Genomic DNA, 17,807 nt, shown 5'->3' on the forward strand with positions numbered 1-17,807 from the left:
CAGGGACAGTGAGGCCTGACTCGGGCCACTCTGCTGCAGGAGATCCAGTCACTGCTCATTAACTGGAAGGGGCCGGACTTGACCACCTATGGAGAACTGGTCCTGGAAGCCACCTTCCGCGTACACCGCGTGCGCAACGAGAGGACTTTCTTCCTCTTTGACAAGATACTGCTCATCACCAAGAAGCGGGGTGATCACTTCGTCTACAAGGGTCACATTCCGGTAACGAAGCTGTCCTCGCTTATGCTCCCTTCTCCACGGACCCTGGCTCCTCAGCTTCCCTCTGGCTTCATCGGGCTCCAGTGCCTGCTGACTTCTGAGACTGTCTCAAGGGTTGGGGTCCTTTTCCCTTTTGCTGAATTATCTTGTTCTCTGCCCCCAGTGCTCCTCACTGATGCTGATCGAAAGCACCAGAGACTCCCTCTGCTTCACCGTTACCCACTATAAGCACAGCAAGCAGCAGTACAGCATCCAGGTGAGGCGCGGCCTACACAAGGGACTGGGGAACTTCTAAGCACACTTGCATGCGACTCCCTGTTCCCTGACTGCCCCCACGCCCTAGTGTCTCCATCTGTAAAGGTGAGATCATCCCATCTGTAAAGGTGAGATCATCGCGGGCACCTCTCCGAGGTGTACGCAGACACCCTAGCATAGCCCTTTTTACTCCCTCTGTCCCCCTGCCCCTGGCAGAAGTCCTGAGTGTACTTAGGCAGTTTTGACCTGAAATAATAAACCTTGTTCCTTCTCCTTGTGCCTTCCTAGGCCAAGACAGTGGAGGAGAAACGGAGCTGGACTCACCACATCAAGAGACTCATCTTGGAGAACCACCATGCCACCATCCCCCAGAAGGTTGGCTCCTAGGGTTCTCTCAGATGGGCTTCGGGGAGAGCACGTCCCCTCACCCAGTTCCCAAGAATCTGTTAGAGCTTCCCTTGCTGGCTCTGGTGGACAGCGGGTGTTGGCACATGCCATGGCATGACCCCGTGTGAGTCCTCAGGTGGGCAGGCGAGGCACAGTCAGGTGGTTACTATGGGGGTCTCTTTCCCTTCTAGGCCAAGGAAGCCATCTTGGAAATGGACTCTTACTGTAAGTCACTCTTTTCTGCCTGTGTTGTTCTTGATTGTGTACATTGTTAGGTCAGGCGATATCTTGGGCAAAGCTTGCTTGTCTAGAAAGGATGGGGACTCTGTCTGTCAAGGGCTGGGTGGGGATCAGTTGTGTGACTAACAACACATTCCTGCTAAAACAGCTGGACCCTCAGTGGCTAAAGCCCCCAGTTGCAAGAAGGTAGATGCTGGGGGACCTCCAGAGGCATCCAGAACCTTTGGAGGCAGGTGTGGGTGGAAGACATCTGGTCTTGTGCGGGCAGCATCTTGGTAGGCTGCTGGGGAAGCAAAAGGCCTGATTGTTTCTCTCCTGGCTACAGATCCCAGTAGGTATCGCTGCAGCCCAGAGCGGCTGAAGAAGGCGTGGTCATCCCAGGATGAGGTATCTACCCATGTGCGCCAAGGACGCCGGCAGTCTGGTAAGAGAAGGGCTTTGTGGACAGGAACTTTCTCCGTAGGATCCTGGCCCAGGCTGGGGATCATCTGCATAGTGGGGTGTTACTCTTTTCAGAAAACTGGGGGAGATAGGAGAGTGGTCAGTGACCATTTCCTCTTGGCACCCATGCTGCCCTCCACCAGACGCTTCCTGGGCCTCTGCTCCCTGGGGCTGTCCACCTGTTCAGGGGCCTGGGGGTATTTGTTATTCAGGACTTGGAGTCTCTTCTTAGCCACCCAGACCTCCTTGCGTGGCTGCCCAGCCCGGAGTAGCACTTGGACATCATGGATAGTTCTGGAGAGACAGAGCAGAGGCTGGGTGGGAGGAAAATAGCTTAGACCAAGTGGCACCAAATCCAGACAGGAAATATTTATTTTGGGTCGTACGATTTTCCTCTCCTGGGTTTTCTTCCATGACGGGGTTTGCTAATGTGCTCTTGGAGTTATTAGAATGAAGTGTCTGTTTAGAAAGAGAAAACCTTGCTTTTTCAGTCTTAGCTCTGCTGTGACGGTGTGGGTGTTTCTGTGGCTGATTTTCCTTTTTTTTTTTTTTTTTTTTTTTTTTGCTACACTTTTCTCTCATTTACCAATACGTCTGAGGCCCAGGGACAGACCTGGATTAATCCATGGTGGAGTCTGGAAGTGAGATCCATGCACGAGTAGCTTAGAGCAAATGATTTTAGACTGAGACTCTTGTTTCGTCTGTAGTCACAAGTGCATTGGGTCTTGATTGGCCGTCACCTGCGGGGTCCTTGAACACTTGTGATTGATACCTGAACTTTGACCTTCTGGGAGGTGGAGCCAGGTGGTCTCTGGAGAGTTTTCAGGTTTGCAGTATTTGCTATTATTTCAGGTGGCTCCTTTCTAGGCTAACCTAGTTTGGTTCTATAAATTTTATAGTTAAAAGCCTCAAACTAGGGTGTTGCTTTATTGGTCTCTGGCCATCTGTATTTCTCTTCTTTTCTATAATTCTCTCCCCTTTTCTCTAACATCCCCTCTTAGCTTGCCGTAGCTCGGCACTGAGAGAGTCTGGCACATGGAAGTATTCAGGCAATTGTTACAGTTTCTTTTCTGGTGTTACCATGAAATGCTCTCACCTTAGAGGAAAGGATTCATTCAGCTCACACTTCTAGGTCATAGTTGGTCGTTGAGGGAAGTCAAGGCAGGAACTTAAGGCAGACCTGCTTGCTATTCCACGCATTACCTGTGACCAAGGAGCTCACTTTCCAGCCAAGACATACAGCAGGAGCCGTGGAGACTGCTGCTTGCTACCTGACTCACTAAGGCTTATGCCCAGAATGCTTCTTTATACCGTAGCCTAGGAAATGGCACCCTCCACAGTGGGCTGGGTCCTCCCATGTCAATTAGCAACCAAGAAAATCCATCACAGACATGTCCACAGGCCAACCCGATAAAGGCAGTTACTCATTTGAAACTTTCAGATGATTCTAGGCTGTGACAAGCTAACAATTAATGCTAACTAGGATGGTCATGGTATTAATTCTATGGTTTGTTCTGACATCAGCATCAGAACTTTAGCCCTAGGAGATAGGGATATAGCTCAATGGCAGGGCACGTGGACAGCTATGTGAAGGCACTTTAAGCTGTTAAGTGTGTACTTTATACACAGGTGACATGTCTGGTGTGTGAATTACACCTCAGTAAAACTGTCGCCTCTCCACCTCAAGACTTCGGCCATCCAGGGTGGTCAGGAAATGAGCAAACGGGCAAGGCTGAAGTTTCCATGTGACAGAGAGTTTAGCCTGTGAATACTAAGAGAGTTGGCTTTTTAAAGACTCATTAACTTTTCTGAGACATGCCTCATCTTCTGGAGCCTTCTAGAAGGAGGGTGCTGACCACAGATGCACTTTTCCTTTTCTGGAACTGATGCTTCAGTGCCACTGATGGTGTGGGAGCACTGCGGGTTGCCATGGCGATGGCCTGCCTCTCAGGTCTATGTTCATCGTGGCATTTCTTCCATGACACGGAGGAGTGTTCATCCTCGTGTTCCTAGCATGTTCCCCATAGCGGCTCTTCTTCCTCCTGTGTGGGAGAGATCAGTTGATGGACTGGCAAGAATTGTATGAGAAAAGGACTCAGACCACATGCTGTACAGCCTAGGTGCCCAGGCGGAGCCTTGGGGTCTTTGACACAGACAGCTGTGTCAGGCAGACAAGTCCACTTTGAGATTAGTAAGATCTGTCATGACTTTTAAACTCTTAAATATCCTTATTATAAGATTTCAACGGAAAGAAAAGAATATTTCTATTTCTCGCTTTGTTACATTTTAAAATCTTCTATTTTTACTACACACATTTCTCTGTGTGTGTCTAATATTCAAGGGTGGTGGCATTTGTGTGAGGTCAGAGGACGACTTTGGGAAGTCGGTCCTTTACTTCCACCCTGTGTGCTCTGGGGTCTGGCTCAGCAGCAGGTGCCTAGCCAGATGAGCCTCTTCTCGTTTTCACATCTGCTGAGGGCGGTGGGGAGGTAGTTTAGTTGATATGCTTGCCACAGAGGAATGAGACCTGAGTCGGATCCCCGATGCTCACATTAATAGCTTGCTATCTATAATGTATGCATCTCTGATCCATTGTTGGGGAGTTAGAGGCAGGAGGGTCTCTGGGTTTTGCTTACTTTCTGTTTTTCTTTCTTTTTTTTTTTTTTTAAAAATAATTTATTTAACTTTATTTTATGTACAATGGTGTGAGGGTGTTGGATCCCCTGGACCTAGAGTTACAGACAGTTGTGAGATGCCGTGTGGGTGCTGGGAATTGAACCTGGGTCCTCTGGAAGAGCACTGTTTCCAGTCTGTCCCCAGAAAGGCTGGGTACAGTGTAACGACACCATTAGCCTAATAGTTGTGTTTTGTGTCCCCAGAGCCTGGTTATACCCTGTTCAACAGGGCATCACTTCCCAGCAGGCAGCAAGGATTGGAGATGCCAGGCCTTAAGGGCCGTAGAAAGTCGGGTGCGACCCCTGCTTCCCGGCTTGCACGCTATGAGGGGCTTGGTGTGGGGGCGTAGCTGTGTGCTGATGCTGTAGTAGAGGTAGAGGGGCTTGAGATGGAAATGTGGCTCGTGGCTAGCTGGTCTGAAGTGGGTAGCATGGGGCCGATCCCTTCAGATGACTCCATAACCAAGGCCTTGCCTGGCATACTAATACAAGGACTGAGCTGTTCACTGTGTGCCACAGAGGAGAAGTGGCTGGGGCCTCAGTAACACTGTGAAGAAAGCCTCCCTGAGGCCTAGGGTGGCTGGGGGCCAGCTAGGGTGGACTTTGGGCTGGCGGTGATGGGCTTGTGGCTCTGTGAGCTTGGGACCCAGGTCAGGTGCAGCTGTTTCTTGGCCTGTGCTAACTGCCCGTTTGTGTTCTTCAGAGCCGACCAGACACCTGCTCAGGCAGCTGAATGACAAAGGTGAGTGTGTGCGGAAGGGCAGTCAGGGCTCTCTAGGTGGGGTGGGAGGGTGAAAGCAGGCAGTAAGCTGGCTGGAGATTATGGAGAATAAGCTAGAGGGAATATGGCTTCGTTCTTCACCCCTGATGTCTGCAGAGAGTCTTGGCTCCCCTGCCCATACACCATGCCCCTCCTTCTGCTGCAGTGGGCACCCAGCACCTGCCCACACCTGCGCTACTCTCTGCTGAACTTCTGACCTGTCAGCCATCCCTCTGAAAGCCAGGACTAGGGGAGGGGTTCAGGAGTATAGGGACCCCTGTGAGACTCCCCACCAGGGACTCCAGTCTCTCTGAAGAGGCTCTCTCTTTTATTACTGGTGTCCTCCTCCATGCTCCTCCCACCGTGTGCTTGGACCCTGTGGTGGTGTCAGCAGCCAGAGCAGCAGGAATGAAGGTGAGTGCTGGACCTCAGAGGCCAGAGAAGGGGGCTGGAAGGAGGGAGTGTGGGTAGCACTGCCCAGATCAGCCCTTAGGGACCCTCCCTGTCTTCCTCCTACAGCAGCACCCTGTGGTGCCTGCCTGGCCTGTGTCCTCTTATTTCCTCCTCTTGGGATATATAAGCTTGTTTGGAGACACTTTATTCCCAGCTGGATCTCAGCCCTTCCCACATAAAAATGCTCCACTCCAGGGGAGGCCAGCATTGGACACCTAGGAGTAGTTTTTTTTGTTTTGTTTTGTTTTAATATTTATTTATTGAGATAGGGTCTCTCTATGTAGCCTTGGCTGTTCTGGAACTAGCTCTGTAGATCAGGCTGGCCTCGAACTCATAGAGCTCTGCCTGCCTCTGGCTTTCCAAGAGCTGGCATTAAAGGCGTTGCACCACCACCACCTAGCAGGAGTAGATTTTTATATGAAGCCATCTCTGGCCACCTACAGGAGGGGGTTTGCCCACAGGGCAGGTCACAGGGGGCTCTTGTGCTCTGAACAGCATGCAGGCAGTGACGGAGCCCTCCTGGACTTTGGGCAGCTACCCCCTGCACAGGACCTGCAACCAGAGGCTGAGGGGGCTGCCACGGAGGAGCTTGAGGAAGAGGAGGAGATAGTGGAGGAGGAAGAGCAGCAGCAGACCTTCCCAGTCTCCCTGGAAGACTTGGCAGGGCATGAAGGCAGTGAGAAGGTGCCTGGGCCAGAGCTCCCAGGCTCGGAGGAGGAGGAGGAGGAGGAGGAGGAGGAGAGTCTAGCTGTGGCCGAGCAGGTAGCTGACTTTGCCAGCTCCCTGCTGGCTGCCCTCCACTGCTGGCACTATCGGGCCAACGCTTTACTTTTCTCCCGGGGTGCTATGGTGAGGTGTCTCTTTGATCTCCCTTCTTCTTTGCATGTTAGCCTGGCATGTGCATGTCCTTCTGAGAGTCCCTTCCTGTGTCCTTCCCACCCTGCACACCCCGTCCGTCCCTATCCCCCCCAGCTGTCAGCAACTTCTTAACTCACTCACTGTCACGCCCTGGTAAGCCCCTGGCATGCACCGGTCTAGGACCGGGTACCCACTGGTATACTACCCACTGAGCAGGACTAACAGGGTTGGGGGGGAGGGGAAAACTGGCATCTTGTTAAGTGAGAAGGTCAACTCACTGCACCTGGAGGGGAAGGCGGGCTGGGGTTTTTTATAAAACTGCACACTTTGAAAGGATTTCTGTGGCCCTGGACCTGGCAGTTCAGGTTGTTTGGAATGGCTTGGGCATAGGACTGGCTCTCGGGTACTTCCTGTACCTCTGGGGACTGTACCACTGTCCATGTTGGAATGGAATGCAGTAGGGACCAGGTCTCACTTGTCAACTGACTTCTTTCTGCTTGCTGCAGGGGAAGAGACACAGGGAGTCTGAAGACTCTAAAAGCTGCAGAAGGCCCAGCGACCGGTCTCCAGCCAGCGCAGAGAAACGCATGAGCTTCGGGTCCGTTTCTTCCCTGCCGGAGGTAAGCAGCAAGCAGATGGGAGGGAGATAGTTCAGGGACCTGGTGTCCACATCTCCAGGTCTACAGGCAGAGTGTCTCGAGCAAAGGAACGCTCTACTTCCTGACCCTCACCCTTTCCAGAGGCCTGGCCAGCCTCGGGGTGTGTGGTTTGGCTAGCAACCGGCCTGTTTCTATGAATTAAACAAAGGTGACCTTCCCTGGGCACCCTCGGACAGGCTGCCTGGAGGGGGCGTGAGCATGCCCTGAAAACTGTGCTAGATGCTCGACAGGGTACGCTCCAGGCAGCGCCTGAGGGGGCAGTGGATCTAACTCCTTTGCTTTCTCAAAGTTAAAAGAAGGAAGTCATGAGCTAGACCCCAGGTGAGCCTCAGCGAGGACAGAGCTGAGAACCCAGATGGCCCTAGATAGAAATATAACTGTCCACTTAAGCTGCTGTAACAACGTATCTTAGACCAAGAGCTTGTAAACAATGAAAGTGTGTCAGTCAGAGTAGTGAGGCTGCCAAGTCCAAGATCAAGGCACCATCAGCCGGTTCACTCTTTGATGAGAACCCCCTCTCTGCTTCAGTCACATCCTCGCAGCAAGGACACTTCCTTTAGCCTCTTTTATGAGGTGTGAGTATGGAGCCCTTATGATGGAGTCACTTCCTAAAGGCACCTACTTGTTGGTGCTCTCACAGAGGACTGCAAGTTACAGGAGTCTTCTGGGATACCACTAAAGATTCAGACCATGGGAATCGTACTGTCTAGGAATGCTAGAATGTGGTGAGCCCTGTGTGGAACCGAAATTGTTTAGAATCTAGTCATGCGTGTTTCCATTATGCCACCAGCCCACCAAATATTCTAGTAACCACGTTAAGAAATAAAAAGAAGCCGGGTGGTGGTGGCGCACGCCTTTAATCCCAGTACTCAGGGAGGCAGAGCCAGGTGAATCTCTGCGAGTTTGAGGTCAGCCTGGTCTACAAAGTGTGTTCCAGAACAGCCAGAGCTACACGGGAAAACCCTGTCTCAAAAACCAAAAAAAAAAAAAAAAAAGAGAGAGAGAGGAAGGAAGGAAGGAAGGAAGGAAGGAAGGAAACAGAAGCTGGACAGGATAGTACATGCCTATAATCTTAGTACCCAGGAAGCAGAGACAATTGGATTTGACACTTTCAGGCCAGCCTCAGATACATAGCAAGTGTGAGGCCATAGTGGGCTCTATGAGAATCTGTCTCAAAAGGGGAGAAAAAGTGAATTTTAATGTCATATTTTATGTAGCTTAACAGAACCAAAGTAAAATTACTGATCCAGTCTATGTTTAATACATAGCCTTCCAAATCTGGATGTATCTTACCCTCCCAGCAGGTCTTGATTTGGGCTGGCCTCATCTCAGATGCTAGAATGGCTGGTGGTTACTGTGGTGGGGCAGCGTGGCTCTAGGTCATGGGTGCGGCTCTACAGATTATGGAGTTGCTCTGATACTTCCGAATTTTGTGTCCGTGCTGATCTTCTCCGAGAGGACTGCTCTGGGAAGTTGTCTATGCCAGCAGCTTACGGGCCCAGTGACCAGCTGGTCAGGAGGGAATTCTCCTGTTTGCTCTCTCCTTGCCCATCTGTTGGGCATATGCAGAGACTGGGATCACAGGTGCTAAGACAGGTTGGCTGATAGAAGCCAAATCCTTGCCCTCACCTTTATTACTGTGGGGTGGAGAGGGGCAGAGAGAGAGTTTTTCAAGTGTAAGCGCTGGTGTGGCCATGTGCCTATCAGTGAACACAGCTTGGAAGTCGGGTCTCTCTCTCTCTCTGCTGTGGGATCTGGGGACTGAGCTCACCTCCAACAGTGATCCAGCACACAGTTGAATTGCCCTCTGGCCCCTGGCCCCATGGAATCTTTGGCTCCTTGGAGAAGTTGGGATATCCATTCATAATTGCTCATTTCTGGATTTGATTCCTAGACTCCCAAGCTGCCTTGACAGCAGGCAGGGGAATCTCCAAGATACTTCTTACCTATGTGGCCCCCGCCCCTGGAAACTGGATTAGTGTCTGGCCATGTCGCCTGTTTCCACACGGTGCCTGTAGTTCCTATGCAGGCTGCCGCTGAGAGAGGCTGCCACGCTTCTTCATTTCTGCTGTTTTTCTTGGGCATGAGGACATGGGCCTGTCCTCCAGCTGCAGGGTAGCTAGAGAAATAAATGGGCCTTTTGAGTCCTGCTTATTCTGATTGTCCTAAGTTGCAGAACCTCCACCTGGCCTGAGAGCAGGCTGTGCCATCTTGTCTCCCAAGCCTCATGAAGGAGCTTCACTCCCACCCCTAATATATTCCCTGTTGTCTCCCAGGTTGAGACAGACCCTGAGCCTGGGGCCGAGCAGGAGGCCTTGACTGCCTTGGAAGGTCCCAGCACTGAGGAGATGCCTTCAGAGCCAGACTCTCCAGAAGTTCTGGAAACACAGCTCCATGTCCCCAAGGGGCTGCTGCAGGTAGATGGTCCAGTTGATGTGGTGGACTTTGTGGAGCCTGAGGGCACTGAGGACCTTAAGGCCCTGAGTAGCGAGGAGGAAGAGGAGGAACTGGGAGCTCCCCAGGAGCCCGAGAGTCTGCTGCCACCTTCAGTGCTGGACCAGGCCAGTGTCATCGCCGAGCGGTTTGCCAGTAGCTTCTCGCGGCGGAGCAGCCTGGCGATGGAGGACGGGAAGTCCAGTGGCCTTGGGACACCGCGGCTGATCAGCCGGAGCAGCAGCGTGCTTAGCCTGGAGGGCAGTGAGAAGGGCTTAGCCCGATGGAGCAGCACTGGGGACTCCCTCAGCAACCCCCCCACCCCAGAAATGGTCATCAGTGCAGACATGGTCACAGACAATGGCCCTTCTGTCAATGGAATGGAATCTCCAAATTTAGGCTCAGGCTGCCCCACGGAACCGGACAAATCTTCCTGCAAGAAGAAGGAATCAGCTTTGTCCACCCGAGACCGGCAGTTGCTGGACAAAATCAAGAACTACTATGAAAATGCAGAGCACCATGATGCAGGCTTCAGCATCCGGCGGCGGGAGAGCCTTTCCTACATCCCGAAAGGACTGGTGCGGAGCTCGGTGTCCAGGTTCAACAACCTCCCCAAGCCAGATTCAGAGCCGGCAGCTCCAGTTGGGTACAAGAGGCCAGGGAGTTCTCGGCCAGCCTCATGGGCCTTGTTTGACCTCCCAGGACCCAGCCAGTCAGGCACAGGGGACCCAGCTCCCATCACAGATGCTGAGTTCCGCCCATCTTCAGAAATCGTGAAGCTATGGGAGAGAATGGAATCTTCAGAGAGAAGTCCACGGACAGGGCCTGGCCAGAGCCAGGCCAACGGCTTTGAGCTCCAAGAGCCGCTGTTCATCTTGGAGGAGCACGAGCTGGGGGCTATCACCGAGGAGTCTGCCGTGGGCTCTCCGGAAAGTGCCTCTCCCACCGAGCAACCCAACCCAGCCCACCTGGCCCGGGAGCTGAAAGAGCTGGTGAGAGAGCTGAGCAGCAGTGTCCAGGGGGAGCTGGTCACCCCACTGCACCCCCGAATCATGCAGCTCTCCGACATGATGGACAGCCATATGAGTGAGCGGGTCAAGAGCAAGGTCTACCAACTGGCCCGCCAGTACAGCCTCCGGATTAAGAACATCAAGGCAGCCAGGCCACCTCTGCCGTGGGATAAGGCATCTCCTGACAGGGATGAGCAGATCCCCGCCATCTCTGGCCAGCCCGAGGAAGCTGGAGAGCTGTCGGGGGGCAAAGGTATGATGGGGGTAGGAGGATCAAGAGTAGAAAAGCCAATTAGAATCCAGTGTTTTTGTGGGGTTTGGGGAATAACCTCTAATGAGGCCATGCTGGACCCCGGGCACCATTGGTGTACAGTGAGCCTTGGCAATCTGTTTTACACTCTGACCCATCCTGCTCTCCTGACTGAAGCCTTAGTCTGCCCCCTCCCTCTCCCCAGCTCTTCAAGGTGAGCAGAGAAAGCTTGGAGAAATAGCTAGGGCCTCATTTCTTACCAGGGAGAGGGTAAAGTGGGATTTCTTCCTGTACACTCCAGTTCCCACTTGCAGCTGAAGATGGTTCCCGTCTCTCCCCTCCTGGTTGCATCTCTCCCTCCACAGTGATTCACATAGCTTGCTCTCTCTCTCTCTCTCTCTCTCTCTCCACAGCCAGGAGGAAGCCTGTGCTCTCCCTCCTTAGCTATGAGCAGCTGATGGCTCAGGAACAGGGCACCTCCAAGACTTCCTCTGCTGCTGCTGTGGAGACCTCCCCACGCCGGTTCTCCCTCAGCCCTTCTGCGCTCAGCCCAAGAAGCGCGTCCTCGGGGTCTCGGCCCTCCACTCGGAGCCCCCTCAGCCCCTTCGACACTGAGACCTTCAACTGGCCTGATGTCCGAGAGCTCTGCTCCAAGTATACATCCAACGACAAGGCTGCCCAAGCCGAGAGCAGCTGGCCGCGTGGCCTGCTGGTCAACCGGAGCCGCTCCTTGCCTGAGAACATAGTAGAGCCTCCTGTATCTGGCAAGGTGGGCCGCTGCAGCAGTATGAACACAAAGAGGCGCCAAGGGGATGGGGAGACTTCCCAGCCGCCACCTCCTGAGTCTCCTCCCCAAAGCAGGCTGAATGGAGAGGAATCCCTGTATATCACTGCAGACCTTACCCTGGAGAACAACCAGCGAGTGATTGTCATGGAGAAGGGGCCCCATCCCAGCTACACTATGGGGCTGGAGGATGGCAGTGGGAAGGAACCGGGTTCACCAGTAGCTTTGAAAGGGCAGGGCCAAGGTTTCCTGGAGTCTTCAGAGTACCAGCCCAAGGAAGAAGGTTCCAGGGACCCAGCAGACACAAACAAGCAGGGTAGAGTGAGAAACCTGAGGGAGAAATTCCAGGCCTTGAACTCTGTGGGTTGACTGACCCCTGAAGGAGAGAGCGACCATGTCGAGGACTGGCATGCTCCACCAGGCCTGGCTCGCTAAGGCTGTGCCTCCATTCTTCTGGAAGAGTAACCGGTTTGGGGAGCATGTGTGAACTCACCTGCTACCTGTGTTGGCACGTCCCCACCTCCCCAGGGAGGTCCTATGAGAACTTTCCTTAGGCCCAGATGAGCCACTTACCTTGTAAATACTTCTCTGATAAGAAGCCAAATATTTTATTTAAGCTTACTCTGCCCAAGGAGAGCAAGTCCTGTCCTGGCTTCCCTTACTGGCTGGCCACTGCCTGGCTGAGGAGCCAAGGGGAAACCTAGGAAGCAGCCTGGGCAGACTCTGCTCCCTACCTGCCTTGTCTTAGGACCTAGGTGGGAATGAGGCCAATAATTTATTGCTTTCAATCCTGTGGGGTGTGTGGATGCATGTGTGTGAGTGTGTATGCGTGTGTGAGTGTGAGCGTGCCCACGCATGCACACACGTGTCCTGTAAAGAATGTAACGGACTTAGTTCAGGTACTCTTGAAGGTTGTCTTGCTGGCCCCGTGGTTGTTGCTGATGAATACACATTTCATTATTTGCCAATGGTGCAGTAACCACTGCTGGCCATCCGACCAACCTGTGTGTGGCCTCCTTATTGGGGACCGCTCTGGGGAGGATTATTCACGGGTCAAGGGACATGGAATGCTCACTCAGTGTCGAAGCACAGGAAACAGGAGACACTAGGGTGCTCCCAGGTCCGGTGGGGTACAGAGTGTGAGATGGGAACTTTGTCTCTGCCACGTCTGCTTCTGTGCACTGCTCTGTCCACCCCACATCCTAGCATCCTGTCTGGGGTGGGAATCCCACATGTGAGCCTTTAGCTCTTCTCCCAAAGACAAAATTATACTAACACGCTGGAGTTGCGAGGGGCAAGCAGAACCCCTCAGATAAGCAAGTTTCTGGTGCCCAGTGCCTTTTCCTCTTCTCTCCCTCTCCAGCTCCTAGGAGCAGGGATCCTAAGGCCGAGGCTTAGAAATATCCTGCGGTGGTTTGCAGTGTTGTGGGAATGCACAGGCGTTTTGTTAGGGTGGACCCTGTTTTCACAGCATCCACAGAACTGTCTGCTTGCAGAGGACCGGGAATGCCCCATTTCTGGGTGGACCCTTTTCTCCACGGAAGATCAGCCTTACTTCATCTGGTTTGTTCTGTCTGGGGCCAGAAAGGAGGGGACCGTAGGTGGTTGATAGAGAGGTCAGTCTCTTGAGTGTGTCTGCAAGTCTATAGAATTAAGACCTGGGGAATCTTCCAACCTAGGAGGATGGATTAAATCTGAACAAACATGGGTCCATCTAGTCCCCCGCTGTCGGGTGAGTGGTGGCCTCCTGGGCATGAGCAGAGCAGGACCGTGTCAGCCCATGTCCTGTTAGTTGCTCCGAGTCTTCTGTGGCCCTTTGGTGTCACTGAGAAGACGGCTACTACCCGTTTTGAGCAGGCCCATCCCAGGATGTGACACCTGATAGCAGTCGTAAAAGCACCAGATAGATGACTCAAAAGGCAGCTAGCTGGGACACCCAACTGTGTACTTTCCTCGGCTCCCGACTGAAGGCTGGGTGAGTCACTGTGATGCCACCCAGGCGTGGAGCCTCAGCAGTTGTAGCTACTGTCTTTCGGATGCTCCTCACACTCCGCGTCTAGGTGTGCCTGGGAACCTTGGGCAGGGATCATTGCTTTCACTGGTACCGATCAGAATATCTGAGGGGCCTCTGGAACCTGGCAGTCTTGTATCCCACCCAGGCCAGACAACCCTGAAATGGATCACCGAACAGATCGAACAGATTAGGGCTCAAGGCTCCTGCACCCTGTAGTGAGCAGCATGCACAGTGAGTGCTGAGGAATGACTTTGATCCAGAGTTGATTGAATTCATGGGTGAGCAAGCTTCCTCGGGGTCTCAGAATGGGTTTAGGACCTGGATGCCAACAGTCAGCCCGTAATCCTCTCAGGAACAAACCAAAGTCTAGCGGTCCCTCTATTTCCATGGTACCTGTCCTCTGAAGTTCAGTTCAAAGGAAGACGAGACTAGTCATAATAAACAGAAACAAACACGGAGTATTATTGATTTATTAGAAAAACTAGTAAATGGGATTCCTCTGGTTGTGGAAGCACATTTGAGCAGGTGGAGGACAAGGCCCAGCCAGCCCCAGGACCAGCCCCAGATGGCATGATCTGTGCCCAACAGGGTCGCCTTCCTCTACAGTCACCTCGTCTTATGTCCTCCTGAGCTTGCTTGTCCAAGGGACCAAGCCATGTGGCCTGCTGGCCGCCTCCTCTGAATCTGCTTCCTCTTGCTGAGAGGAGGGAGATCCAGGGCCAGCCTAGGGGACCTGTTGCCCTCCAATAGGCAGGAAGGAGAGGTGGGGGTCAGGGAGAGTGCCTACTCAGACTTCTGTTAGTACCAGTGGAGGTGGGGTGGGAGGGTCCCAGGACCCTCTCTGTTCCTCCTCAGCCCATCTGCCATGGCCCAGGACAAAGGGACAGGGAAAGGGAACTTGTCTGACCGAGCCCAGAGAGCTTCCTCCAACTACCCTGGGGAGGAAGCCTGTTATGCTGGTGTGGACGGTAGTTGTGTTCACCCAGTTTGGGAGTACTGTCAAGGAAGACCGCAAAGTAGAAAATACCAGGAGAAAAATCAGCCTGCCAGGGCACTGGGAGAGCCTAGCCCTGGAATGCAGAGTTCCCCCAAAGTTGGCCACCTGCAGAGTCAGTTCGTGCTTAGGGGCCTGGATGATGTGGGTGTAAGTGGGGGGGCTGTTTGTGATGGTAGGTCGTGGTGCAGTTGACTAGCCTGTGTGATCCGTTGAGATGAGATCCTAGCTCTTCCATTGGAGCCTTCCCTTTTTTGGCTTTGCGGAATTTCTCACTTCAAGTGCTACATGGGTACATGTTGAGGGGAAATATAGACCTCCGTCCCTTGATGCCCTCTGCCCCCAAAGACTAGACCAAGGAAAGTGCCTGCGGGAGCTGCTTGCCACCCAGTGCTTCAGCACGGAGCCCAGAGATAGACATGCTTCTCTCCGTACACCATGGCACTTTTTATTGTCGGGGTGCACATGCCTCCCTGTCTGCTGCTTTGGTTTCTCCAGCTGTAAAGAGAGGCTGGCGAATGGTGCCCACTGTGTTCCCCATAGAAGGGGAGGGCTATAGGGTCCTATACACCAAGGCCAAGTAAAGACGCTGCGGAGATGCAGAGAAAATCAGGGCCCGACGGCCACGGTGGCCTCGGTGGCTGTCATCTACTGGGGTTGCATTCATACTCACGTGTTGGGGGGGGTCACAAGGTGCACCTGATCTCTGAGTTATACCTGCCTGGTCGACAAGGGGTTCTGGGGAGGCCTAGGAACTGGGCGCTTCCCATCGAGCCTTACCCATGGGGAAGGCAGTAGAAACTGGCTGTGATCCCTGGGGACATGGATGGTCTCCTAGGTGAAAAGGCCTGTTGCCTCGACTCCACCTAACTCCAGCTGCCAGGCTGGGCTGGAGCTGTGTTGCTTCCAGTTGTGTAGCAGAGAATGTCTTCAGGACCAGCGGTCCTGTTCTTCCACAGGCACGGGGAACGCTCCCTAGGGATGGGCGGCAGAGCCCCCTTTGATGCTTGAAGAGCAATGGTAGGTGTTTGGAGACCTTTATACCATGTGAGCCCCCAGAATTTAAGACTAGGCCTGCAGAAGCCTATCAGCAGGGGTCATACCTTTACGACTATGTTCCCAACATCCATCCCTCTGTTCCAGGGGTAATTGTGTCACGTGCCTGCATTTGTCACCCCTCAGTAATAAACAGAGCTCTGTGTCCAGCCACTGACCGGGTACCAACTGTATGGGGTGGGATGGGAGGACACAGTGGGCATTTAGCTTTGTGATACTTTACTGCAGGACCTGGATATTCAGCTTGTATCTGGCACCCGCCCTGGCCACATATTGCTGGTTTGGTTGCAACTGGGGAAAAGAGCCGCAGTATAGAGGCAGAACCTTAAGCAGTGTTGGGACCTTTCTGTCCCTCCTGCAGCAGAGGCCTGAGCCCTAACAGGCTCTAGCCAGGGTTTCCAAAGGAGTGGTATGAGGGCTTCTGGTCCTAACACTCCCCAATGCTAGGAGGAGCAAAGGGTGCCGTAAGAGGAAGAGCAGGAGGCTCATTCACTCAGGACTCAGGAAAAAAAAAAAAAAAAGGGACATGCTAGCCCTGAGGAAAGAGTCCCATTTCTGAGGGAGCCCAGCGGCGAGGAGGCTGGCAGTACTCAAAGCTTGACACCCCTTATTGTCCCCTTGGTACCTCATCAGCTGGTATACCAAGCCCAGAGCTGGGGCTCTGAAGGCCCCTGCCCCTGAGAAGCAGGGCAGCCATTGCCAATATCCCTTTTCCTGGCTGATTGTGGTCAGTGACCCCCTAGGGGCAGTTGCTGTGGTCGTGGGCAGTGCTGGAGGAACCCCATCAGGCTTCCCAGCTTGTTGGGGGCAGGAAGAGGAGAGTATATGCCTTACAGAACCCAGAACCGTCTCTAGCCCCAAAGGGACTGGGCTTCCTGTCCCTGGAGCCCAGCCAGCTGCATGGCGTGGGGGAGGTGGAGGGCTATTGGCAGGCATTGGGAAGGCCGGGGAGGCCAGGCAGGCAAGGCAGCTATCGTGGCGCAGTGTGGGCCCTGGGGCCGGCCCAGCAACTTGAACAGGCAGGCTGCAGGCAGTGGGGTGGCAGGCAGGAGGAGGACTGGCCGCTGTGGAGATCCGAGGCCGTGGGCTCCTGGTCCTTACACGTCCCGACGCACGCACGCCGCCGCAGTGCTGCCTGGCTGGCCCTGCCCACGGGGGCCTCCAGCTGCTACTTCTTCTTGGGAAAGAAGCTAAACCGCTTCTCCTTCTCCTTCTTGCCGAGGCTGGCATCAGGACCCGCAAGGGACGGCAGAGGCAGGCTCTGTGCCTTGACACGGATGCTTTGGGACTCGTTGATGGCAGTGCTCATACTCTGTAGCCACAGCAGCATCTCCTCCTGTGGGCGTGGACATGTCAGAGAGTCTAGAGGTGCACAGCCTCCCTGGGGGCCATGAAGGGAGGCATGCGCTTCTGACCGCTCCCTTCCGCGGGAGTGCTGGGATGAGTGTCGGGTTTCCACCCACTGCATTGTTAGCCTCCTCTGAGTTAGGTCACCATACTTACCTCATCCTTGCCATGGAAGAGCCACTCACTGCCGTTGCTTAACCTAGGAAGACAAAGGGTTTGGGGTTGTGGTACTATCTCTGAAAGTCTTTGCCTGGGCAGAAAGCTAGCCACTATCCTACAGCCTCTAAGTAGGATTTCCGTGCCCCTCTAGGGTAGCAGGCCATCCCAGAAAGCTAAAAGTCTATGAGACTGTTAAAAAAAAAAAGACCCAAGGAACTGCACCAGCTTGGAGCTGGGCTACAGTGGGTCTCTGCTGGGCCATTATTCCTTCAGCATAAAGGTTCAAAAGGCATAGGGGGTCAGGCCGAGGTGCTGGCAGCAAGGCTCACCTCAGCTTAAATACATGTTTCTTCTTCTTATAGTTGGCAGCAATCTCACAGATGGCATGTCTCAGGGCCAGGGGCTCCTCGCCGTGGTAGGGCACCCCGAGGGCCAGGTTTTTAGCATCCTTGTAGAAGGTCAGTTGGCTGTTCCTGAGCACACAGTACAGGTTGTTCCAGGACCTGCAACAATGTGGACAGGCAGGTCACCTGTGGTCCTGGTACAGCAGCTCACAGATCCTATAGCCTTGCAGCTTGTTTGTGGTGCACTTTTTTTTTTTTCATGGATAAATAGTACCAGATTCTGTTGTTTAAAGAAGGGGGGGGGGGAGAGGTAAAAACCATCTGCACGTAATTTCACCTCCAGAAGGTAACTATTGTTCCCATACTGCGTCCTCCTGGTCTCCGTTCTGTTTACATTTTTCTACTCATAGAGACAACTAAATTTAGATTATATTGTATATTGTGCTCTCTCTCTCTCTCTCTCTCTCTC

General features: G+C 53.4%; 2 protein-coding genes across 19 annotated transcripts in view; one reads left to right on the plus strand and one right to left on the minus strand.

Moving 5' to 3' along the window:
• Plekhg3 (pleckstrin homology and RhoGEF domain containing G3) overlaps positions 1-12,421 on the plus strand; it is a 42,465-nt gene extending 30,044 nt beyond the window's left edge. For 5 of the 18 annotated variants that reach the window (XM_050153544.1, XM_050153542.1, XM_050153539.1 and 2 more), the window contains 12 exons: positions 40-222; positions 383-475; positions 763-849; positions 1,053-1,086; positions 1,427-1,525; positions 4,422-4,511; positions 4,921-4,959; positions 5,369-5,391; positions 5,926-6,279; positions 6,795-6,908; positions 9,224-10,643; positions 11,054-12,421. In XM_050153544.1, the coding sequence (XP_050009501.1) occupies positions 40-222; positions 383-475; positions 763-849; positions 1,053-1,086; positions 1,427-1,525; positions 4,422-4,511; positions 4,921-4,959; positions 5,369-5,391; positions 5,926-6,279; positions 6,795-6,908; positions 9,224-10,643; positions 11,054-11,793 (3,276 nt within the window). In that variant the 3' untranslated portion in view covers positions 11,794-12,421. The remainder of the gene's footprint in view (positions 1-39; positions 223-382; positions 476-762; positions 850-1,052; positions 1,087-1,426; positions 1,526-4,421; positions 4,512-4,920; positions 4,960-5,368; positions 5,392-5,925; positions 6,280-6,794; positions 6,909-9,223; positions 10,644-11,053) is intronic. The other 13 variants (XM_050153540.1, XM_050153538.1, XM_050153541.1 and 10 more) reach the window with 13 other exon arrangements.
• A 133-nt stretch (positions 12,422-12,554) lies between these two features.
• Positions 12,555-17,807, minus strand: part of Sptb (spectrin beta, erythrocytic) — a 124,897-nt gene continuing 119,644 nt past the window's right edge. The window contains exons 34-36 of the mRNA XM_050153536.1: positions 17,324-17,497; positions 16,992-17,034; positions 12,555-16,824 (exon numbers count right to left, since the gene is read on the minus strand). Coding sequence (XP_050009493.1) covers positions 16,657-16,824; positions 16,992-17,034; positions 17,324-17,497 — 385 coding nt within the window. The 3' untranslated portion in view covers positions 12,555-16,656. The remainder of the gene's footprint in view (positions 16,825-16,991; positions 17,035-17,323; positions 17,498-17,807) is intronic.

Source organism: Alexandromys fortis, unplaced genomic scaffold (assembly GCF_014885135.2).
Source record: "Alexandromys fortis isolate MF-2015 unplaced genomic scaffold, M_Fortis_MF-2015_v1.1 scaffold_82, whole genome shotgun sequence".
In the NCBI taxonomy this organism is placed as follows: domain Eukaryota; kingdom Metazoa; phylum Chordata; class Mammalia; order Rodentia; family Cricetidae; genus Alexandromys; species Alexandromys fortis.